The sequence below is a fragment of the Numida meleagris genome, chromosome 1, assembly GCF_002078875.1.
Source record: "Numida meleagris isolate 19003 breed g44 Domestic line chromosome 1, NumMel1.0, whole genome shotgun sequence".
NCBI lineage: Eukaryota > Metazoa > Chordata > Aves > Galliformes > Numididae > Numida > Numida meleagris.
In genome coordinates, this window is record NC_034409.1 from 24,706,131 (window position 1) to 24,731,012 (window position 24,882).

A 24,882-nucleotide genomic window follows, 5' to 3' on the forward strand; every position below is an offset into this window, starting at 1 on the left:
GTTGAAGGTTGACACAGTGAATTTTCTTTTTGCTGTGTATCATATAATTGTAGGAAATGGAACTGGAAGTTGGAAGCGACTACTAGATAACCTCTTGCAGAGCACCTTTATCTAGAAAAAAAAGTCATCATAAGTTATCATATGGCAGTTATGTTAAAACTCTTTTTGAACTACAGAGAGAATAGACTAACATTAATTTTGCTCTAAACTCTTCAGAGATGCTGAGAAGAGGTAGGGAAAGAGAGCTTAACCCTGTTGGGAAGAAAACTGGACTTAAATGGTAATGAGGAAGTATGGGATCTTGGATCCAGTGCAAGCCCCTAATGAGTCATGAACTCTCTTCACCCTTCAACCAAATCTTCTGTTCTATTCCAGTAGCTGCTACCAACACACCCCAAGACATCTTTCTGGGGTAGTTTCCATTTGCTGTCCCTTCTAGTTTACTTCTCTTCTGGTGGTATCTAAATCTGGTCCAAGCAAACAACACAGCTACCAGGAGCTTGATGGGTGCCTGTTTGTTTTCTTTTTAAAACTATTTTAAATATCAGTGGACAGGAAAGAAATGCTGCTTTATTGGTCATCTATCAAAAAGTTTTTATTGGCCCTCTGAAATTAAATGTTTTAAATTTACATTTTTTAATTACACATACAGTAGTTTAATACTTATGAGTTTAAAGTAATCCAATTCTTTATCGTACCCGAGTATAAAAGTACACTATACGCCTATGTATGTGTATGTGATGAATAAAATCATTGGATGATCTCCATCTATACAATCGGTACTTTGCCCCCTTCAAATTAGATATTTAAATATTCTAAGTTTTAATGTTTTTGAATGTCAAATATAAGATAATTTTACTAACTTATTGTTTGCTGTAGGTGTGCAGAATTATTAATTATGTATCAGGCTGATATTAACCATGCTGCTGAAAGAGGACAGACACCTTTGTACCTGGCCTGCAAATATGGAAATAATGACTGCATTAAGCTCTTGCTGGAAAGAGGGGCAGATCGAACAGTAAAAACCAGTGTAAGTTAAAATAGTTTGTAAAGTTGGATTACATTGTACAATACTGAATAATTGCAAACGTCTAGAAAAAAAACTTATTTAAAGTTTTCTTTAAATCTTAAAAATATAATGTAATTTGAAATTAGTATCATGTTTTCGCATCATACTTACTTTTTTTTAAGCTGTATATTTTCTCTAAAATCTCCTAATACACAAGTTCCTTATATTTTATTTACATCAGATTCAGCCTGCAGTTTGCTGCAGACTTTTCTTCAGCACCAGATATGCAAAACAGAACTCTTCTTCTCTGAATTATTTTTAAGTTGCAGAGTTGGATTTTTCTTCCATTTTTTGTTATGATCTATTATTCTTGCCTTTGAATATAGCCCACCACAATTTGCTAGTCAACATTATAAAGCCTCGTATATTGCAAATGAAATAATATGGCAAAAAGAAATGGTGTGCAGGAGGATAAGTGTTTCAAAATTAACATCTAGGTACTGCTCTCTTCTGGTACTTTCTTGAAGTTGTTCTGAAATATTTTTAAGTAAGCATGAGAGTAAATGGGGGGTTTAGGCTGTCCAGAAATAGTAATTCGTAGTACATTTTGCTCTACTTACACTGGAATTTTTTTACTCATTTATGCTGGTTTAGGAAAGTAAATATTTTTTACTTGGGAGAAAGTTATGATGATACGTGAAAATATCTCATAAATTGGTTAATGCAACATGATACAAATTATTGATCGTTGGTCATGTTACTTTGATACAAGATAAAGAAACAGTCGATTAACACCACACACAGTCCTGTATCACATTCGAAGAAGGCTCCAGGAAGACCTCACTGTGGCCTTCCAATACTTGAAGGGAGCATATAAACAGGAGGGGGTGCGACTGCTTACATGGGTGGATAGTGATAGGACAAGGGGGAATGGTTTTAAACTGAGATAGGGGAGATTTAGGTTAGATATTAGGAGGAAGTTTTCACTCAGAGGGTGGTGATGCACTGGAACAGGTTGCCCAGGGAGGTTGTGGATGCCCCATCCCTGGATGTATTCAAGGCCAGGCTGGACGTGGCTCTGAGCAGCCTGGTCTAGTGATTGGCGACCCTGCACTCAGCTGAGGGGTTGAAACTGGATGATCTTCGAGGTCCTTTTCAACTCAGGCCATTCTATGATTCTGTGATTCTATGATCACTTCGATTCTTCTAAGAGTTTTGAAGTCTCTGTCTATTATCCTGTCCATGGAAAAAACTGTAACATCAGTGTGCTACATTTCCTTCCTTCTTTCTTCCTCCCCAAATATATACAAGTAAATCCATTTCCCAAAGGATTAACGTGTCACTCTTATCTATCAGTTTAATTTCCAAACAAAGCATTCCATTCAGATCCATTGTTGATATGAGTTCTGAAGACATTTTTCTGTGTTTGGTGGAAGTATGCTTTTTGCTTTTGTTTCTTTAGGATGGCTGGTCACCCATTCACGCAGCAGTGGATTCTGGTAACGTTGACAGTCTCAAGCTCCTTATGTACTATGGAGAGCCAAACAATGGGAACTCTTTAGCTGATATGGAGCCTAATTCAAACTACTTTGATTTGGAGAAGAGAGAAGATGGCTGTAACAGTAGAAGAAAACCTGTTATTTCTGCAGATCTCATCAACCATGCTGACAAAGAGGGTTGGACTGCTGCCCACATAGCAGCATCAAAAGGCTTTAAGGTCAGTCACACGGAACAAGTTACAGTAACCTCCTAGAGTTTATGTGAGATAAATCCTCTTTTTTCACTTTGACAAACTAAAACTTGAATGACAAGTCTGATTTTTATATTTAATTTGTTGTCATTCTTGATTTAACAGAGACAGAAAGATACTTCCTTTGGATCATTAACTCTAGAAGCTACATATCCAGCTTAAATGGGATGAATCATTATTTTTAAATGCATACTTCTGGGAAATAACAAAAAAAGAGAATATGATTAGCTGAGATTCAGATTTTCAGAGCTAAGGTGATGTGAATCTCTACCGAAATGCCTGTTCATTGGGTGATGTGTATTTAATATGGATGTTAGATGGACATAGTTTCCAGTTACATTTAAAGACAATTTAACTATGAGCAATTTCCCAGCAGGAAAAGAAATATCAATCACATTTTTTGCAATGATACATAATTTCATTTCTTATTTTGAGCAAGCAGTTACTAAGTTTGGGGGCGGGGAAAATCTGAACAGGTGGGGACAAACCTGACAGGTCCGGCTGCAAGGAGGACCATTTCTGGAGATGGGGTATTTTACTTGACTTTTGAAAAGATATATTTATTTATTTATCAGCTGTCGGTCAGATATTACTGTTAAACTTTTATCCAAGGAGAAAATGAAGGATGAATGCTAAACATGGAAGAGCGAATTTTAGTATAATACAGTCCAAGACTTGGAAAAGCATTGCATGGCTAATTCAGTATCTGTCATTAGACATTGCTTTTTCTCCTGACAAATTTGCTGTGATAAATTTAAAATAGCCACAGGTTTAAAAGTTTAGTTTATGAAGATATGTTTATTTTATTAAATGCATTTTTTGACTCAAGATATAAATTTGGGATATTAAAAAGCTAAACATTGCTTAGTAACCATCTTTAAGTACTGTTAACACTTCAGCTCCATTCTCTAATCCTTTACCTCCACTGCCAATACCAAGTCATTCATAACACTACGTGATAATTGCATGTCAGCAGTGCTGGCACTCCACAGGTTATCAAGATTGGTAGGCATAAATAATTTACATGTGAATTATGCTAGAGCATTTTAGCTACTAAATCACAGGCAACAGAGCCAACAAAACTTCTTATTGTACTGAGGAAATGAACCTCATCTTTTGTTCTATCCCACTTCTTTTTTCCCTTCCTTTCTTCCCTCTTTCTGCGTCACAGTTCAGTCTTTCCTTTCTGCTGTCTGCCATTCATTCCACCTATTTGAGAGATGGTTAACTAACTAACTTGATGAGCAAGTGTGCTGCTTTTTTTTCTGATTAATTTTTCATGGCACATTTATTTGGCTAATTGATTTTTGAAACATTCTGACAAGTGCTGGAACGACTATATAGTAAAATTCTGTCTCATGGGGAGCTACAGCTTAAATGACTGTTATGTTTATGAAATGTACTGACAGAAGTCTTTCTGTTACAGCAGCTGTAAAATAAGGAACAGCAACCAATCTTATAACAATTCCCTGTTCCAAACTGGAACTTTTGCTAACTGCTTCTATGTATTTTCAAGATTTGGTTTCTCTAATATGATTATATCCAGAAGTTAACAATACATCATTAATTACAATAATTTGCGATGGTGCATTTTTTTAATATGGATATCTGTCCTTGGAAGGCATGTCTGAGGATGGCAGTGCTTTCATGCAGGCTACCCATGTTGTTGTTGAATGGGTGACCGTTAGAAATCAGAACTTAATCAGCCTTCTGTCCACGGATCAAACAACATTTGAAATGTAGCTTTCTGAGGGCTTTTTTTCTTCTAGTTCTGAAAGACTTGTATAATTGATTTTTTTCTTCTTACAGTATGGTTACACCAATCCAAATTTATCTGCTAGTACCTTGTTTCTAATTCATTGTAATGAACCTTTGCTTTTGTTAACCACATTGCATGTATTTTTAAGTCTTTGTATTTTAACCGCCAGAGAAGAGGTCTGCAAGGGGATTTTAAAACGATTGTTTTTCTTTTGCTGTGTATCAGTCAGAGGTCAGGTATGAGGAATCACATACTTGCTGAAATGCAAACTGCATTGCCACTTGAAAAGTTGTTTGATTTATTCTGTATTATGCTTTAGAATTGCCTTGTTGGTATTGCTTGAACTCTGAGGCCCAGACCTTCAAAACAGCATGTATTGAAATGGCCGCTGTTGTGTCATATTGTGACGTAATGTGGGACTTCTGTTTCCTTATGTGAGTATATAAACTAGCGGCCAGATGTTAAGAATTGCTCACTTCAGTGGGTCAGCACTTGATGTCTAAAGACTGAAGATGCCTGTCCGCATATGTTCTGCTTTTTCAAAATCTTGGTTTGAGACTTTCAAGACTACCATACAGTACTTTCACACCTGGTTTTTGATGTAGTGAGGAACATCATTTAGGCACTTCTGTAGAAATTCTGTAGCTGATCTTTGGAAATGCATATATAAGAATTTCAGTTAGGAATCTTAACTGCGTTTTGGTAGAACTCTTTGATACAGTGAACGGACTAGTAAATAATACAGCTCTTACCTTTGCAGAACTGTCTAGAAATCCTCTGTAGCCATGGTGGACTTGAGGCTGAAAAAAAAGATAAATGTAATCGAACATTGCATGATGTTGCTACTGATGATTGTAAACATCTCCTAGAAAACTTAAGTAAGTAATGGCTATCAGCAATATGCAAAAATGTTTTTACTAAAGAACTTGTGGTACAAAAATGAGGAAATATTAAAAGGGAAGTCATCCATTTTTTGTCATCACAAAATTATTTTTTTTTAACTTAGCAAGTCATTGTTCTCCAAATTTTGCAAAAGTTTGTGATAAAATTTTATTGGAGAGCATTAGATGATTTATGTCTTTCTAATTTTAAACCATATAAATGTTGGTACACTGTAGACATGCAAACATCAATATCCTTGTAAAATTTCTCAATTTAATGCTAGTAACTAGTTTTTCCAAAGCTATTTTCTTCCTCGACTTTCATTCTCATCTTTTCTTCTAATTCTTGCAGAAAAATCACTGAGTGATGGATAGCTGTCATATTTCCTCAGGCTAGGACAGTCATCTAGTCTTTGAAAGCACCGTTTTATTTGTCACTTGTTTATAGTTACGGGGATTTTTTGCTTATTATTCAAAGGAAGTCTTAGAGAAAACATCAAACAACTTCTCTTTACCAGCATGAATAGCTTCTCTCAGAAGATTATTAGTGGAACTTGTCCTCTTCCTTCTCTTTAAGTTTTCTTAAAATCCAGTGGAGTGGGCTGACCTGGGTATTTCTTGATTTACAGCTTATTCCATCCACTCACAAGTTCTGTTTTTCTATTTCTCTATAGAGTCAGAAGAAGTAGCTTTGTAGATTTGTATTTATACACTTTCTTTTGTGTTTGTGTTGCGGGATGTAGGTCTGTGGTTAGTCAAGTTCATTGATTCTCAAAAAATTAGGGAAGCTTTGTGAGCTGTTTCTGATTTTTGTCTTCAGCTGTTACAATATCCTACCATTTTACCAGAGGTACACAATCCACTTTCTGATAGAAACTTCTCCTTTGTGGTCTACTTCCTTGTCAGACTAAAGCCAGTTTTCAGTAGCTGAGTCTGTATCCTACTAAACTGATACTTGTGTAATTTTTGTCAGTCCTAATATCCCATCTGTCTGGTCAGGCATATTACAAATCCAATTGCTTCTATCAGCTCAGAACCCTCGGAATTTTTGTTTTTTTTTTTTTAATTTCAGGAATAATTTCTAAAAGATATTGTTTGTGTAGTAAAGTTTGAAAGTAGTTTCATTTTCACTTTTAGTCATATGATTGATCCATACAGACTTCTGCTGAATTTTATTCTAGTTTTCAATGAACAAATTTAAAATAAATTAATTCACTGTATTTTTCTAGTATGCGTATGTAAATATTCTACTTTTTTCTTTTAATATTTTCTCAGTTTATCCATTGGCAAATCGAATACACAATTCTAAGTGGATTTTCTATCTTAGTTTTTATTTAAAGATATTTGGCTTGGCTAACTGTGCTTTCCACTTGTGCACTTGAGCCAAAAAATTCCTTTTTGCATTGATAATAAAACCATGCACAACCACAACAAACCAAAACATTGAAAAACAATCTCCCATCTGTCTTAATTTATAAGAAGTTAGTCTATAAAGAGGAAATAAAAGATGAAGGAAGTTTTGTCTTTCCTCCTATGATTTAAGTGAACATAATAATAATGATCTTTTGTAATAGATACCCCGATATCTGTTTTTCATCATTGCTTTGGTTTTGTGGTGACCTGTGCTCTGCTTACATTTGCTCTTCTGTAGCAGGAGTCACATTGTGGCTTTCCTTTTACATATTAGATGTTACTGGTCTTTGAAGTACAACAGTATAATTTTTATTGAGTTTTACAGTTTCTCTCATTTTTGTTTTTCTTTTTTTTCAACAGATGCTCTTAATGTGCCTGTAAGGATTTCAGTCAGTGGCATCGAACCAGCTCATTGTGGTACAGAGGAATTTGATACAGAAAACACAATATGTGCTTTAAATATCCGCAAACAAACAACATGGGATGATTTTTCAAAAGCAGTGAATCAGGCAGTGACAAATCATTTCCAAGCAATCACTTCCGATGGATGGAGGAGCCTAGAAGACCTGTCATTTAATGGTGCTGCAGAATCCAACATTGGCCTCAGTGCAAGCAGTATATTATCTGTCAAACTAGGTATGAATACTGGTGTATTAAATAAAAGCAAAACTGAACTGTTTTCTTGGAATTGTGAAATCTTATTTCATCCCATAGTTTAAAATATACTTAAGGCTACCTTTGACAGTTGCTGAAATTAATCAGTGCTATCATGACTGCATATTCAGTTAATAAAACATTTTTTATGCTTGCTGTTTAAGTATTATCGTAAAGGAGTACAGTAAGATAAAAAAAAATTCTTAGGTTTCTTCATCTTTCAGATGTTAGACTAAGAAAAGCCAATTCTGACTATGAAACTTTAAACATGCTGGCATGAAAGAATTCTTTAGTTTCAATTGTGTATTTAGTATCATCTGAGGGAACATGATGTCCTACATCAATTAACTCTTTACTCAGAACTCCAGAAGAGGTATCTTTATTATTTCTGAAACAAAATTAATTACGCCGAAGCCCACGGTATCATCTGTACAGTACAACCAGACTGTACCGTAAATCTAGACTATAAGTCAGCAGAAAAGGTAGAACAGAACATCTCCTGTTTTATGTAGTTTCACTTAACAAAGTAAAATATAAATATTTTTAAAGGGTCAAAACAATCAAACAATTGTCCAGAGTGTAGTAGTAGTAACAGTTGCTTAGGCCACTGAAACTTTGCATCACCTCAAGTGCTCCTCCCCAAGAAAAAACCTTATTCATATTAGACTGGTCAAGGTGTGTTGTTTTACTCAAAGAATAGTGTATTGCATGTAAAGATGTAAAGGCAATCTAGCTATTAACTTCTCTTTTAATTGGTTGAAAACATCAGTATCATCAGTCCTCTATCAACCAATAGTGTAATCTAGTACATGAGACTGATTTATTTGTCAAATTGGTCAGAGTATACAGTCTCTGTAGGCAATTGTATATGCTTGAGTATAGGATATTTTACATAGATTCAGGGAATATCTCTCTCATTTTTTTTTTTTATATCAGGAAACATTTCATGGTCAACAGGTCAGATTTTTTCTCAACCACCATGGGACTTTTTGAAGAAGAACAGAGCTGAACATATCACAGTGTTTTTGTTTGGTAAGTTTCAATGCATAATTTTCAGTTTTGACTGTCAAAACAGTCAATGAAATACTTAATTTCAGGATCACTTATTACTGGTTTTCTTCATTATCACTTAGTAATCAGAAATATCACACTTGGTGAATTGTTTAACTAGATTTTGAAGGGCATACAACATTTAGAAAATGTGGTGGCACATAAAAGCCCTACTACCTTTTCTGCTTGTATAGTAGTATCCATTTTACTTACCTCATGGATAACTGTGAGTCTATGTTGATAGGTGAATGCTTTTAATTTCTTCACTATTTTAATTTACGTAGCATATAATTTTAGGAAGTTGTTGTTGATACTGTAGAAAAAGCATATGTATCCGTTACACATACTTAACATGAGAGATTTATTAAAGCTATTTGCTTATTTCTTTTCTTAAGGACCTCAAGAAGGCTGCCTAAATAGTGTGACTTATGCATCTATGATCCATCTTCAGACACTTCAGAACTACCTCCGCTTGGTGAGTCCCATGCTAGCTTCTCTCCACGTCTTAGTCATATGTGAAAATATTATGTTGAGGTGACTAAAAAAAATTTAATCTTCTGCTTTATAAATGAATACCAAGATTTCTAAAAGAAAAATGAAGACGAAAGCTCTTATATTAAAATAAAATTCCCCTTAAACCTTCTCCCAATAATTGTAGTCTCATGAGGGTATTTGCTTCATTCTTAAAATAGCTGCCATCTGATTAACTGAAATGCTCAAGAAAGTATATTAAAAGCTCTTTTATCTTATTTCCTTACAAAGTTATATAATTCCACCTTTCTAGGAAAAAGTAAATAAGAATTCATGTAAGCAATAGAGACTTGGATTTTATTAACAGCTTTTATTTATATATACTCAAGGGCTGCTACAAAGGTAATGCCTCCTATTTTATTATGGTGGCCCACAACATCAGAGGTGACTGTTGGTGGTATGATAGTAGTACCTTTCCACCAATATTTCATTAGATTTTGTTGCTGCGGGATAGATGGCAGCAGAGGGGCAGTCTGACAAAATGACGTCTAACATGGAAGTATGTATGAAGAAAAGAAATTACTTCCAGAGTGACCTACGTATAATAAATATATTTACATGTGTGTATATATATGATATTGATAGATGGGTAGATTTCATAGCTCTCAGAAGTTATTTAGTATCTGATAATGTAGAGATAATCAGGTGATGTGGGTTAGCTTTCCAAGATCATGCATGTTAACATTAATTATCAAGTCAGAATTAGTTTAAAATCTGCATAAATTCTGCTGTGTCCTCAGATAGCATTTTGTTGCTTAGAAGCCTTGCAAAATATTTCAAATACGTGTGTTATACAAACATTGTATATTTTGAATCTGGGTAAAAAAATTCTGAGTCTATGAACTTTCAAGAATAACGTATTGTTTATCTGTAGGTTGAACAATACCATAATGTCATCTTCCATGGTCCAGAAGGGAGTTTGCAAGACTACATAGCATATCAGATAGCAGCCTGCATGAAGGTATTAACACAAACACACAAAGTTAGTTAGTTTGTAAACTGGAGTATTCGCTATTTCACCAAATACATAAATTTTCAACACAGCAAAAGCAAGTGGCTGCAGGATCTGCCTGTGATATCGTGAAAGTTGAAGTGGATGCTGGTTTCTCCAAGGAGCAGCTTGCAGAATTGTTCATCAGTAGTGGTAAGCTTATTTCATCAGCCTGACTTCAGTAACTTGTAGGAAATTTTTTGTTCATACAAAGAAAAGAAATACATTAAAACATTTTGCTTAGCGGTGGCATGTTTTAACAGAACTCAGACTTTTCTAGGTAATTGGGGAATAATGGTAAGAGTCTAAACTTTGAAGTGGAGCTAAGGATGACAGTCCAGTAGGAGCTTTGCCAGAAGTTTATGCAATTTAAGTAAAATGAATGGTTCTTTATAGGGCTTTTTTTTCTGACATATTTATTTTTGCCTTTGCTTGTGAGCCTTTATGTTGATTGCTATGGTTCAAATGTACTGAATTAGGAAAAAAAAACAAACATTATTGCCTTATTGTAGCTAATGTTTCAAAATGTATGTATAAGAGAAGTTATAATTGCAAGCTTTCTGGGAATACAAGGAGCAGTGAAGGAATTCTTAAAAAGCCAGATCACTTCTTTTTGATATGTGCTTGTTTACTAGATACTTATGTTGTCCTGTGCCCAACTTGTGTCACCTGGGCAGGCAAATGTTAGTGTGCTTGCATTATGACCCATTGGTATAGGACAAAGTTGAATTTCTGTTAAAGTGAGTAACTTTCTAATAATGGATATGAATAGTTGCATGAAGACTAAAGTCCCTTTACTTGGGTGCTCCACAATAAAGTATTCTTAGAGTGGTCCATAGGCTATACCTGTGTAAATTAGAGATAAATCACTGGTAAGAGTAAGAAAGGAGTTCAGATTAGCCAAATAAAAATGTCAGTGAGAATGGACAAATTAAGTATGGAACCAGAAGAATGGGAGCATAGGGGTTGGTCAGGTGTAGAAGGGAGGACATTAAAAAATAAAAAATTATTCATAAGTAAATAAAAAAATAGAAGTGACAGCAGACAAGGTAAATTTGCTCTGATGTACTTATTCATACTGCATTTTACCCATGCATTTGAGCTCTGACTTATTTTATTTTGGCTTAGTATTAGCCATACAGTAATAATATGCTATATAATAATAATATGGAGCAATATACGCTATATATAAAATGACATAGAATAATATGTAATATATTGTATAAGATATTACACAGAGATCATTAATATAAGAACCTGAAGGGTGAACTGATGATCCTTTTTTCTCTTTAGCACTGTTCAGATTAATTTTGGCTCAACTATAGTTTCAGTGTTTGAAAGCAATTCTCAGCTTTGTATTTGCATTCACCCCCTCTGCAGCTTTCTCCTTTTTTTTTCCAATCTGATTCCCAGCCTGAGTTTTTAAAGTCCTGTTTATATCGGCTTGCTCTCTTGATGATTTCTTTTGTGCTTACATATTTTTGATAACTCTTTCCTTTTTGTCATATTTACAACCCATGTATGTATAGCATGTATTTGGAGCTCATTTTTGTCCTCTGTCAGAGTTTGTTTTCGCCTGAACAAAACAAGCTGAGTGCATAATTTGATGGACCCATTTTTTCCAGACTTTCTGTGTGCTTTTGCTTTGTATATTATGTTGAAGATTATGGTCTCCTCTGACTTCTACACTTTTTTTTTTTTTTAATTTCACATATAGCATTTGTGATTTTTATATTGTTATAACTGGTAGTCATTCTGATTTTGGACTATTACTCAATGTGTTCCTTGATGACCATCTTTAGTTATCACCTTTAAAAAATTATGAAACAAAGCAGAACAGTATACTCAAGACAAGTGTTTTGTTTAATACTTGTATTAGAGAAGCTTTCTTTCGAGACTTTGTGTTACAGGAACTCTTGCAAAGACAATGTCATTTAGATTCCAATGTACAGTGTTGAAATCAGGAGAAAAATAAAGGAAAAGATTTGAAATACGAAATAATAAAATATTGCGTGTTAGATTCAGGTGCTACTGTTTGCGCCTCACACTATCTCTGATTATTTGGGTGATTCTTAGAGATACTGATGGATCTTTTGAAGAGAGAAAAGTAGCAAACAAGTAGTCAGTCTCTCAGAATGATTAAGTTTCCTACAAATGCAGAATATTCTCAGGCTGTTCTGTATCCATTTATCACTACATGGAATAAAGAGTACATGTTAAAAGTTTAGGGTGAATTAGTAGCAAATGAAATAAATGTTTCCAGATATCTTTACTATTTTGGTATTTGTTGAAATCCTTCCCATATATGAACTTTGGTGTTCTTTTTTTAATAATAGCTTTCATTTTTTTTATTACTGTACTATATGAGATTCTTTCCATTGTTTTCGTACTTCTAGTTTTGAACATATTGTACAGCCTCCTCTGAACTTGTTAAGAGGCAAAAAATTGGAAAAAAAAATTACTTTGTGTGAGTAGCTGTAGAAGCTGTGTATATAAATAACAATCCATTTTCATAAGTAGGCATTAATGAGATTTTTATATTTCAGCTTGTCTGGTCCCAGTTAAACAGCCTCCTGTAAGCAAGACAACCATTGTGATTTTAGAAAATCTGGAGAGAACGTCTTTATCTGAGTTACTAGGAGATTTTCTGGCACCTCTTGAGAATCGTAGTTCAGAAAATTCTTGCACTATTCAAAGAGGTATTTAAAGAATTTGGGTTGAATAAATGTTTTTATTACAGTTCAGTTGTATTATAATACGTGAAAAATGGGGAACTTAGAAAACAAAAATGTAATTTGTTCATTTTTTTTCTTCTATTGAAAAATACAGTTGGTTAAATACACCATGTTAAGTTTTAAGGGTGATTTATATGTTGTGCTATTTTTTTCTTTCAAATTAAGTCACTGCTTCTTGCTTTCACATGAAATCAAGTAGAAACATTTGAGTATTTCAGTAAAATTTGTAATGGTTCACTTTTAGCAAATGGAGCTTCTGGTGCCTTTTACTTTCATGAGAACTGCTTTTTACTGGGGACAATCGCCAAGTGTCACCTTCATGGATCTGACCTGTTAGTCCAGCAGCACTTCCGCTGGGTTCAGCTTAGGTGGGATGGAGAACCAATGTGTGGCTTGCTGCAGAGGTTTTTGAGAAGAAAGGTTATAAACAAGGTAAATGGAACTTGAATCTGCTTCTCTGATTTTGTTCGTCACCAAGTCTGTGAAATATGTGCAGTGGTAATGCCAAAAGTTGATCAGATAACTGAACTGTTTCAGGAGAAAAACCAAAGCAAAACAAAAATACATTTATTTCCAGGAGTATATGGAATACCTGTAAATGTTGCGCTTGGATTTAATATAGGAAGGTGTCTAGCAGTGGTTGACTGGCATAAACACACAGATTGGCTGCAATAATGATACTGCTTATAGTTGCTTATCTGTTGTATGAAATATCCTTAAGTATTTTTTCTTCTTTTGTGTGAGTATAAGTAAGAATCTGTTCAGCAAATGTAAAATCCCTTTCTAAGGGAATTTAACTATCTTATTTTTGATGTACAGAATATATGCCCCGTGTCTAAGATTTATGCAGCTAAAAGAGTTTTTATAAGCAATTCAAATGGGAAAGAAGGGTGAAAACCATCAGTAGGGAGGTTGTTTTGAGCCAGTAGGCCTGCTGAAGTTGCGACAAAGTCCAAAAGAGAATAAAGATGGAAGCCTGTTTTAAAATGAATAAATAAATGGGGGATAGGAAATGAAAAGATAGATGTGGCCAAAAGCAGAACAGTAATTTTGAACGTTATTTGGAATAAAAAAACATTCCAGTGTGATAGCAGCTATTGCAGACAGTCAGGCAGTGTTAGAGAGTGGGAGGGGGAGTTTAGTCAGAACAGCTGCAAAGGAAGATAATCTTGGCAGCAGAGTTTTGGACAGACTTAAAAGGGGAAATTGTTCTAGGAATAGAAAAAACTGCCAGTAGTAAAGAGTCCTGATTTGCGACAGCAGGACTAGTGTCAGTTGAGTGTACAGCTGTACGGGTCTTGGTTATCCTTGGGGATGTCATCCTTTGTACCCTGTGCCACAATTCTCATCTATAAAAGCCTACTGACTCGGAGAGATTGTAAAGATGAAATTTCAGTCATGATAATGAGAAAGTTTTAAAACAGTCCTAAATATTCTATGATTACCAGGAACAGGAGTACAGAATATAAATAGAGAGTAAAGTGGAATGTATCAATTGAACTCTTAACAGATTACTTTTTTTTTTCAGATTCTTTTTTCTCATGTTTACTTTTATTCCATGAGTGTTATATCTTCATGTCTATACTGATGTGGTAGGCAGAAATTGTGAGTCATTGTCTGGCTGAGGGTCTGAATGGTTTCCAGACTCCTTGCAAAGAATGACGGCGAGTAGCAATTGTGTGTAGGCAAGGAGGTGGGATGATTGAAATTGCTGTCTTGCAAATACACTGTAGTGCTGAAATGAGATATACAGCAGAGGTAGTGCAATACAAGTGCGTATCAGAATTCTCCATACACTTGAGGAGAAAGGTTGTATTCTCAAGCCTACTCTGGAGAAGATCTAAAGTGGGATCTAAGTCCAATCTAAGGACAGGAGCACTTTGATTCTAGATCATTTAAGATCTGAGAGAAGGACTTGTCCTCAGCTGAGCACAAGGCCAAGAAATACATGAAAGCAGATAACTGCAGGAGCAGTGGTGTTCTGACTTGGACACAGACATGGCTTGGATCAAAATTCCTCTGCCAAACTGTTTACCTACCAGAATGATGACAGCATCGTGTGCCATGTCATCTTTAGACTATTTTGTTTATGCTAAAAGCAGTCCTTAGTCTCATAGGTTAGAGTCTAACAATGTGAAAAGTTTGTACCTCTGACTAACAGAATTTGGGTAGTTGTCTCATTAAAGTTTCTTCTCTAAAGCATGTATTCTGTTGGTGGCTATTTTAAGGAAAAAAAAAACAGATTAATCTGTTTTTAAAATCTAATGGAAAATAAAAGCAGTAGACTATTTTAAAGATCCTTGCTCTGTATTCTAATAACTAGTTTGTGCCTTAATGTTAATGTTCTCGGATGAAAAGCTCTTTTTCCCCTTGTTTTATTACGATATATGGGAACAGTTTAAGTGGTTTTCTACATTAACTGTCCACCTGTAGACTCTGGGGGAGCTGTTCAAGGAGCTCTGGCTTCAGTGCCATCTAATACTATCCCTAGTGCATCTTTTAAAGCTTCCTTTAATTCATACTGTTTCAGAGGATAATCCTAGGACTAGGATGATGAAGACTGTAATTTGGACTCAGTTGAGATAGAAGGTTTTTCTGGCACCAAATAATTTTCCTTTTTAAAGGAAAATTTTCCTTTCTCGCTACTAAATATAAAATCAAGTTAGAAATCCACTGAGTATGTGCCTGGATCAGGCATTCCTGTTCATTGGGATGTTGCATTCTTTTTTATGCCCAACTTTTATTATATAAACTGCATATGATAGATGCTTCTCGTGTCTCTAATCTTAAATATCATACAAAATAAAGTGCAGTCAAATTTGTTTCTTAGTTTCCTACATAAGAGTAGAGGCATGTCAGCTCATTGATAAGGAGATATAGTTGGGGAAATAAGAATTAATACAACAAGATTTCAGTATACTCCATAAGAAAGTTTGACCAGTTATTGTCTGCATTTGACTTTCATGATAGAAGAGGGAAAGAAGAAGGGGGCAAACTTTCCTGTGGGGTTCAACAATGTGTTTGAAGCAGAGGTCTTAAGTTGCATCAATATTCCTTTCTCTTTCTGCAGTTCAGAGGCAAACTACCTCCTCCATGTGATCCTGTGTGCAAGGTCATAGACTGGATTCTCGCTGTTTGGCACCAGCTGAACTCTTGCTTATCACGTCTCGGAGCACCTGAAGCTCTTATGGGGCCAAAACATTTCTTCTCCTGCCCAGTGGTGCCAGGGCATGGCCATGCAACAGTGAAGTAAGATTTCTGTTTCTTGTTTGGCACCGTTCAGTGCCACCTACATACTAATTACAAATGTAGTAATTATTTTTCTCCCAAAACTCATCTGACTCAACTCAGCATCCTTGGAAGTGTTTTAGTGGAAGTTAGTGAAAGCTTTAAGACTTTTGTTTGGTATTTAATTACCAGAAAGGCAATTTTGAAGCACAGAAGTTGGAACTGGGTGTTTTCTGTTGTGACCTTTCAGTTACCTTCCAACACGAAGGTTCTGAAATAGCGTGGGTACTGAAATGGCTCATTTTGCTGAACATCTAAAGGTTATGCTCTTCATTTGAATATAGCACAGTAAAAAAAACTGTCTGTTGGGGAACAGATCAAAATAAGAATCAAGAACTATGAGCTGAAAAGATGATAGCTTCCTTTTGAATTTGCATATGAGAAAAATTTGGAGAAGTAGAGTGTTTTCTCACCATCTCTAATGTCTGGTATCATTTTTAAACACATACAGTTTATAGATGTATTGGCCAAGTTAATAAGGCAGATAGATACTTTTTAGCTGTACACGCAGTTAGATATCCAGTGAAATAAAAGAAGAATGAGGAAATTTTTGTTTTTTCCTGCCTAGGACACATTGCATGAACATCTGTTCACATTCCAACCTCTGCAAATGCTAGCAAGTGATAAAAAAGTAGTTATGGGTTTTTGAAGTATATTAATTTCATGCTAGAATGTTGCTTGGCTATATTAGAAAGGCAATGAGCCCCTAATTAAGATTCACACTTTCTCAGAACTGAAAAATGTGCTGTTTTCTGGAGATGTGACATTGCTATTCCCACTGTGCTTCACAGCATTCTCCTCCATTGCCACTTCTGACTTTTCTCTCCTGTACCAGTTTTTGCTGACCCCTTATTTCAGGGACCATTGCTTTGTGCATTCACTAGCTTTCTCACCTCTTGCTCTGTCTGCAGATCTTGATAAATTTTGCTTGTTCATTCTCTTTTCTTTCAAAAAGGCAAGATTTTCAATATTCAAAGTAATTAGCAAATTCTAAGTGTGGATTTAGCATTGGCAGGAAATTTTATGGTTGCTATGAAATAAAAAATGAATGAAGTACACCAAACACCTACCTCCTGTCTTTCTCTTGAGGATCTATCTCCTGTCTTTCTCTTAAGCCATGTCTTCTCCAACATCTTATTTATTTATTAGTAGAGGGCAGAAAACTTGCTGTATAGATACCTTAGCTATGCATTTTTGAGTTCAGATTTGTCTTAAGTACAACCTTGACTGGATTCACAAGGCTTTATTTTTGAGATAATTACCACATTCCCATAATGTCTTTTACAATAGTGACATACCAGCTGACTCTTCATTTTAAAAGTTTTTTCTGCTAATAATCAATTAAAAAGTAGAACTGCAGTGACTGCTTACTAGACACTTTTAGTTTAGTTGCACAATGCCTAACAGTGTAGTCATGTAACTAGCAATAAATAGATGTAATTAGCAACTCGCTGGTAGGTCTCACTTTAGTCTATTAGCCACTCCTGTCCCCTTGCCCCTCCTCTGCACTGCTATTCTGCTGCTTTTTGCATTTGTTAAAGCTTCACTGAGTCCTTCAATACATCAACATAGTAGACAGCTATCTAGAAACTGATTTTGTTCTGGGCTGGCTGTTAGCACAAGGTAAGTGGTAAAACCAGCAGCTGGGAAGAGAGAGAGAGAAGGCGTCACAGGAAATTGTTTTGTGCTGTGTGCTGGTTCATGTATTTCACATGTTTTGGAGCACAGACTGAAAAAAATGAGGAACATTTTGGCAACCCTTTTTTCCCTTGTTTTTGATCTAGAGAATTAATGATGATATTCCAACAGGAAAGAGTTTCTTTTCACAGCTTATTTTCAGGGGTGGGGATGCTATATCTTTCCAAAATATCAGTTATATCAAACAACTGGGGACTAGATCAAGATGTGCACAAACAAAAACCAAACATAGGACTGAATTTAAACACCAGGCTGGAATATAATTTAAGAAGGGAAGGCACTGTACAGCCCATCAACAGTTTCCTGTTAGATTAAATAAGCTAAATTAACTTTTATCTTTGCGACATTCATGTCTGACCATTCATGCTGGCAGTGCTGCAGAATGTCAGAAGCTTACACAACTTCACCTCTCACATTCTGCTTGTAGTTAAGCAGTTACCGTATAACTGGTGTTTACTTTCTTATCTCAAATTAGCTAGCAGGATATAGACTCTGTCTGTACGGAATGGTGTCTATAACATCATGGTGAGGAAGCTTCAAGGAACATCTTAAATGTGCATTGTACAACATTAACAGTACCAATTATTTTGCTAAGTAACACAACTTTCATCAAGCTTATCTCAGCACTTTGTTGCATGGTTATATGTCACAAATGTTTAGTCTTTTGTTTCATAACTAACCAAAAAATATGTATTAAATGACTCATGCAGTCTAAAAAAAAAAAAAAAAAGAGTTGAATTTGATTTTAAAAAGATTATTATAGGTGTGAGATGAGCCTTGCTCCTGATACTCCTAGCCTTTCTCCCTTGAGAACTGTAAGCTGTGACAACTATCATTTATTTATTTCCTAATACACATTTTTTCCTTCACTTCTGTGCTAAAAGGGTGTAATATTTCTCTCTTAAGCTAAAATCCCACAAGAACCGTGTCCCACTGAATCAATTTTTTGTAATCAGACCCAGTCTCTAAACCAGACAATCTGGAAAATCCACAGCATCCTGGAAACGCAGTTCACCATAGATCAAATAAACAAAATGAGAGTGAGAGCAATGCAGCTGTACGAATAGAAAGGTCTTGTAAGCTGGACAAGTCTGGAAATGGAAGAATACTGGAAAGGGTGCAGTCATGACTGAATAGCCTCTTTTTCCTACCCTGGCAGCAAATAGGCTATGAGTGAACACCTGCAAACACGGAAACTTCTCCATGCACTGGCAAAGGTGAAGGGTTTTTGTTGTTGAGGGGAAGCGTGTTTTTGGTGCTCGCACATCTTTCTGGGACGTTCTTTAAGCCGTACAGCCTTAGGCCTATGCACAAATGGGATATTTTATGTTGGTATTCGAAGGAGGAAAAGCATCAGACGGTGAAGAGTTTGCCAAAGCAATGTGAAAAAAAGCTTGGTCAAATATTTGAATATAAAGCAACGAAATTTGCCTTAATAAAATCAGCGCCCTGCTGATACTGGATAAAATAGAATGTTCAAAATATGTGTGCTTCCCGAAAGCACAAAATCTGATACATTACTTGAAGTATAAAATCTAGAGTTTTCTTCATTTTCTCTGAGGTTAAAGGATTGTTTGTGCACCTACAGGTGGATGTCCAAGTTGTGGAACGTTGTCATAGCTCCCAGAGTTCAAGAAGCAATACTCTCCAGAGCCTCTGTGAAAAGACCGTCTGTACCAGGACAAACAATAGCCAAAAAAAATCCTAGCCAAGGTCAACAGGCTGTTGTTAAAGCTGCTCTCAGTATCTTGCTAAATAAAGCTGTTTTGCATGGCTGTCCTCTACCCAGAACAGGTAAGTGTGAGCAGTGTGGAAAGCAAGCAGCTATATATTGCCAAAGTGTGGCTTTCAACTGTTTGGTTCCTTTCATAAAATTTCCATGAAACATGACTTCAGTTATGATGGGGGGCATGTGGTTGAAAGCTACCACAGTTGTACATAGTAGACAAAGAAACACTCTTTGCAATGCTTGGTTCTTTTTAACCGTGTTCTGTTCTTGTTTCAGAGTTAGATAATTACATAGCAGATTTTAAGGGTGGAAATTTTCCCTTATCCATGGTTTCAAGCTACAAAAACTGCGGTAAGAAAAGAGGAGAGAACGCTTCTTGGAGAAAAGTGAGCACAAGTCCTCGCAAGAAGTCAGGCCACTTATCCTCCCCATCATGGAATAAGCAGGATATAAACAGTGATGGTAAAGTTTTCTATTTTGAATTGTGAGGAAAAAGAGCGTGGGGTATAAATAGGGTAGATGGGAATCTAACTTTTTTCCACATCACAAAATAATTTTCTATTAAATAGCACTTCTGCTTTTGTTTACTGGCTGAAAAAAAATATTCACCTTTTCCCCAAGTTGTTTCTTTGTGGCTGTAAAGTATCCCAGTTCTTCTCTAGTTTCTTCTAATGCTCTTCCTGTTGTCTGATAATGAGGTAGGCCTTGGCTCTGATGATGGGAGATAGAGCAGTGGTTTCACAACATACCGCCTATAGTGATCTTCCTCTCTCCTGAATGTGAGAAAACTTCATGACTTGTTTGTTTCCTCCATCCCTTCGATGTCATTTACAGTACACACAGAATGCTTTGGGGTTTGGTTTTGTTTTTCTGTATACATGTGAAAGTTATATTAGTAGCTGACACTTTTGAAATGTCTTTTCACCTCAAGATCATAAGCCATCTAACAAGCAGTTATTATGAATGGCTGTCATCTGGATATTTGTGGATGCAGAATTTGTTCTTTTATAAGCACATATCTATCTAGAAGGAAAATTCTGGAATGCCGTATCAAACAGGAACACTTGTGGAGGACAAAATCAAATTACTTACTTCTGCTTTCAGAGAAGCTTCCCTCCCCCATTCTATAAACAATAAGATTCTAGCCTCAGTTACCTTTATGTAAGGCTGCAATACCTGATGCTTAGTACTTTTTAATGTTAAATTGAACTCAGCTCTTGTTCTCAAAGAAGTCTGCTTTAGCTCAACTGCAAATATAACGTCCCAGTTCTGCTTTTTAGTTCACTTGTGAGTGAATCTAATCCCACTAAGTGGATTTGGAGAACTCAAATGAACATAGCCTGGAGCAGGATGGTTGACCGTACTTTGGACCTGGAGATGTTTTTGAAATCGAGTTAATAATTGTCAAAAAAAAAAAAAAAAAGAGACATGGTGAATTTTATTTATAGTAGCCTTTCATTTCTATGTTTTTCCTATTCCAAGTAAAGGTAGGTAGTGTTGGTTTTTGTTGTTTTTTTTAATGAAGTTAAAATTCTTTTCCCACTAACAAGTGGATCAAGTGCCTCGCACAGAGAACTCTTATTCTGTCTTCCACAAAGGGATAAGGCATCACCGCCATCTTAGCTGTTCCATATGGCCCCAGAGCTACTCTAAAAAATTTCAAGGAAAGTATTACAATCTTTGGAAGACTCTATCGATGTAACTAGCCAGTAAATGGCTGACCTTGTCCCAATTTATCACAGATTTTATAGTGCAGAATTTAACGAACATAATAATCCACTAATAAGTCAACCTCTGTTTTCTGCAGGTATAAAATCCAAGACTGTGTTGCAACCAAACTGTAAGAACAGAGCTTCTCTTGCCACAAAGTAAGTTTTAATCCATGGTATGTGTAACACTTAAAAAAACAATAAGGATGTTGAAACTGTGTTGTAACCCTGCACGTTAACAATGAATAGTTGAAGAGGTTGTATTTGATAATGTTTGGGCTTTACTTCTGAAGAAAAGAGTGCTTTTCAATTTTCATGTCTGAGAGAAAACAAAATTTGTATACTGAGCATAGATTTAGAATGTTTCTGTAATTCAAACCTTGCAGCTCCTTATGTTCTTTTTATATAACAGAATAGCCTATGTCTTAAGAATATTACGTAACAAATACTCTGCCATAAAAAGCCAGCCTTATGATTTTTTCACCTGGCATTATGTTGAAAAAAAATAAGACCTCTCCTCTGGCTTACTGAATGGAAATGTGGAGTTTCATACATGCACTTCAGTCCATTTAATACTGAGTTTCTCTATAAAAGGGTATGAATTACTCATAGGGAGCTGTACCTGAGATTTTACTTGCATCTGAAAGCTCGATTCCACCACATTCACAGGCATAAAGAGCACAGAATTCTTTCTGCTTCTAGTACATTGAATTTTGTTAAAGTCAAGGTGCTTGGCATTAAGTCCAAAAAAGAGATGAGAATAGAATTGACTGCTCCACTGAAAAAAGAGGAGTCTTTGAACATGCAGGTTAAAAGAGTCCTGTGTTAGAATTTCAGAATGGAGAGAATAATTTGAACAGAAATGACATATATTAAGATATAACAAATATTTACAACTGTTACTGCTACTGAATTACATTCTTTTCCCATTCGTGGTTGCAAAAAACATTTGGAAAGAAATTTTTATTTTTGAGTTTTCTATAGTATTTATTTTAAAATTCTCTATAATGGCCTACTTTTCATTGTTCTCGCTCTTGGTTTGTTTCTGTTGTTGTTGTTATTGCTGTTGTTTTTTCGCTAGATCTTCAGAGAAAGATCAACTGAGAACATTAAATCTAGAGCAAAGGCTGTCCCTTGGTTCTGATGATGAAGTAGATCTTGTGCAGGAACTTCAAAGTATGTGTTCCAGCAAATCTGAGCCTGATATAAGCAAGGTAAACACGAGGTTCTTAAATAATTTACATCATTAGTATATGCAGCTGTTTGCTAAATGTTTAAAATAAATTTTTAATTTACAGATGCTACTTGAACTGAAGAAAATTTTAAAGTTAGTTGGCAATAAACACAAGTCAACCAATAAATTATACATTTAAGGAAGACTGTTCTGGTTTAATATGTGTTATTTTAAATTACACACTCACTGTCTTGAATCATAGAGGTTTTTGCATTAGAGGCTGAAATTTATTAGTTCATAAGTACTAGAGACAGGAGCATTCTCTGCATTATTGCTCATCTTCCTCTGGGAAACTAAAGATCTAGAAAGTGTTTCCTCATGGGATGACAAGAAACAAAACATGCAGTGCCTATTAGGCATCATAGAACTGGCTTTAAGCTCATCTGCTGTGTAGGCAAAATTAAGTTTTGCTGCCCCACACAAGAAAGAATGGATTGTCAGTATTCTTTTCCTAGAAAAATGGAAAGAGGCTTGAAAGACTTCTGAGTTTGGGATAGGAGTGGGTTTTAAGTGGTTACGGAAGGCTTTTTGGAGCAGAGGGTAGAGACATGGATCTTTCTTACTTTTCTTTCCATACCAAAAGCTTCCAGAACTCCCTGTAGTGTGGTTATGTGTTCTTTTCCTTTTTTTCCTGCTAGCAGTGTTCACACTGCAGTAGTTGATCCATGTATTTTGAAACAGAGCAAGCACTCTTCTTCAGTCCTAGGCTGTTGTCGATTCAGGCTGTCCATTGTATCCTCTAGAATCTCCCTGAACAACAGTTGCATTAGTTTTACCTTATTAAGTACGCTGCTTGTTCTTAGAAGATAACCACATTTTTATTAAGAAATGTCTGTTTGGAAAGATTTTTCAACCTGTTTAATTAAATCCTTCGTCATGGTTTTTTTTTTGTTGGTTTCAGGGGTTGATTAGTTGGTTGTGGATTTTTTTTTGTTGTTTGATTGATTTTGCTATTTTACTTCAATACTTACAATACTTGGGTGAGTCGCATGGCCCAAACTGGTCAGCTAATCATTAGTCAGCAGGGATTTACTCTGTCGGCACTTGACAAAATGGGATGTGCTAAAGAAATAGCAACCAACTTAAAATTGTGTTTAATAACATTTAAAATGTAATTGCTGGTTGTTGACAATTCAAGGAAATGCGGGTTAGATGAGGAAGGAGATAGATGTCACTGTCTTTTGTTCAGTTTCCTCATCATGGGTGGAACCATCCATGATTGTAATTTCTGTTGTTAATTCCCTAGCTGCCTAGTAGAGCTTACAGAAGGAAGGATGCTGTTGCATGTTTGCTTTGTGTGATGTAATTCCAGGCTGCCATCAAAATAAGTATGTCAGCTTTCTAATTTGCTCTTTCACTGTATGTTCCTGCCACCTCTGTTGTGATGGGACTGAATACTTTTGCAGATGCAGAGTGAATCAGGTCAGCTCACCCCCGAACAACATGTCAAAGTTTCAGTGAGATCACAAGGCTGATCATATTGTATCTGTTTCTGCATGGACACAAGTTTTGATGGAAAATATCAGGAAAGAAATGTGATGGGAGAAGGAGAACGCGATCATTCCTTTCTGTAACATCCCTGGAGCTAGCTAAAATTCTTTGGATGTTTGTGCATTACACTGAACGAAAACTACATGATAATCAAGTCAAGACTCCAAAACTTGGAAAACAAAACCATAATTTCTGCTGTGAAGAATAATTCACTTTTTCTTATCTTTTTTTAGATTGCAGATTCTAAGGATGCGCTACTGATGTTCAATAACTCTCAGAACAATCCTGTATTTTCAGCAAGTGGTACTAACCCAAGTAAAACAATGAAACAAAAGGTAGGTGAAAAGAATTTTTCAGCAGGGTAGGGAAGGTGGCTAGAGTTCAGGTGTCTCTAAAATTTGAGTTCTTGATTGGATCCCAAGAATTAGTGTTCCAGTGCCCTGTTTATTGCAAGAATAAACTGTCTGGATTCTTAGGAAACTTGGGCACAGTGTGCCAAGTGTCTTCCATGAGTCCTAATGGAAGTTAATGATTTATTAAACAATGGATGTATTTTCTTCACAGTTTTCATGTTTACATAACGTCATCTCCCTAGGCCAAGTATCATTAACGTTCCTTCAGCATTGTAAGTTATTTGCATCAGATTTTGAGAGAAATAAAAGCCGTGGTTTCATTTGATTTAAAAAAACAAAACAAAACAAAACAAAAAAAAAACAAAGCTATAAGTTTGCAAAAGCTGAAAACTTTTTCAAATACTTAATAGAAAATTGCTGGGTCATGGTTTATTTTTAAACAATCTTCTGCAGTGATTAGCAGTGATTACTACCTAGCTATCTGTTGCTGTACAGTTGTCTTGGCATATTATTTATGAGAGATCAAAAGCGACCCAGTGTTACAAAGTTGGTGCTTCTGGGAACAGGTAGTCTAAACGTGAACAAACTTTATTAACTTAGAGTGGTT

The 24,882-nt window shown here is 35.6% G+C and overlaps 1 protein-coding gene across 1 annotated transcript in view; it reads left to right on the forward strand.

The window, feature by feature from the left end:
• The window catches only part of CTTNBP2 (cortactin binding protein 2), an 82,373-nt gene that overhangs the window by 54,399 nt on the left and 3,092 nt on the right, over positions 1 to 24,882 (forward strand). Inside the window, 16 exon segments of the mRNA XM_021384848.1 lie at positions 880 to 1,030; positions 2,472 to 2,726; positions 5,279 to 5,396; positions 7,173 to 7,448; positions 8,403 to 8,498; positions 8,912 to 8,991; positions 9,922 to 10,008; positions 10,092 to 10,191; positions 12,585 to 12,737; positions 13,018 to 13,205; positions 15,844 to 16,022; positions 19,348 to 19,553; positions 19,765 to 19,950; positions 21,296 to 21,356; positions 22,279 to 22,411; positions 24,156 to 24,257. Of these exon segments, the coding sequence (XP_021240523.1) occupies positions 880 to 1,030; positions 2,472 to 2,726; positions 5,279 to 5,396; positions 7,173 to 7,448; positions 8,403 to 8,498; positions 8,912 to 8,991; positions 9,922 to 10,008; positions 10,092 to 10,191; positions 12,585 to 12,737; positions 13,018 to 13,205; positions 15,844 to 16,022; positions 19,348 to 19,553; positions 19,765 to 19,950; positions 21,296 to 21,356; positions 22,279 to 22,411; positions 24,156 to 24,257 (2,371 nt within the window).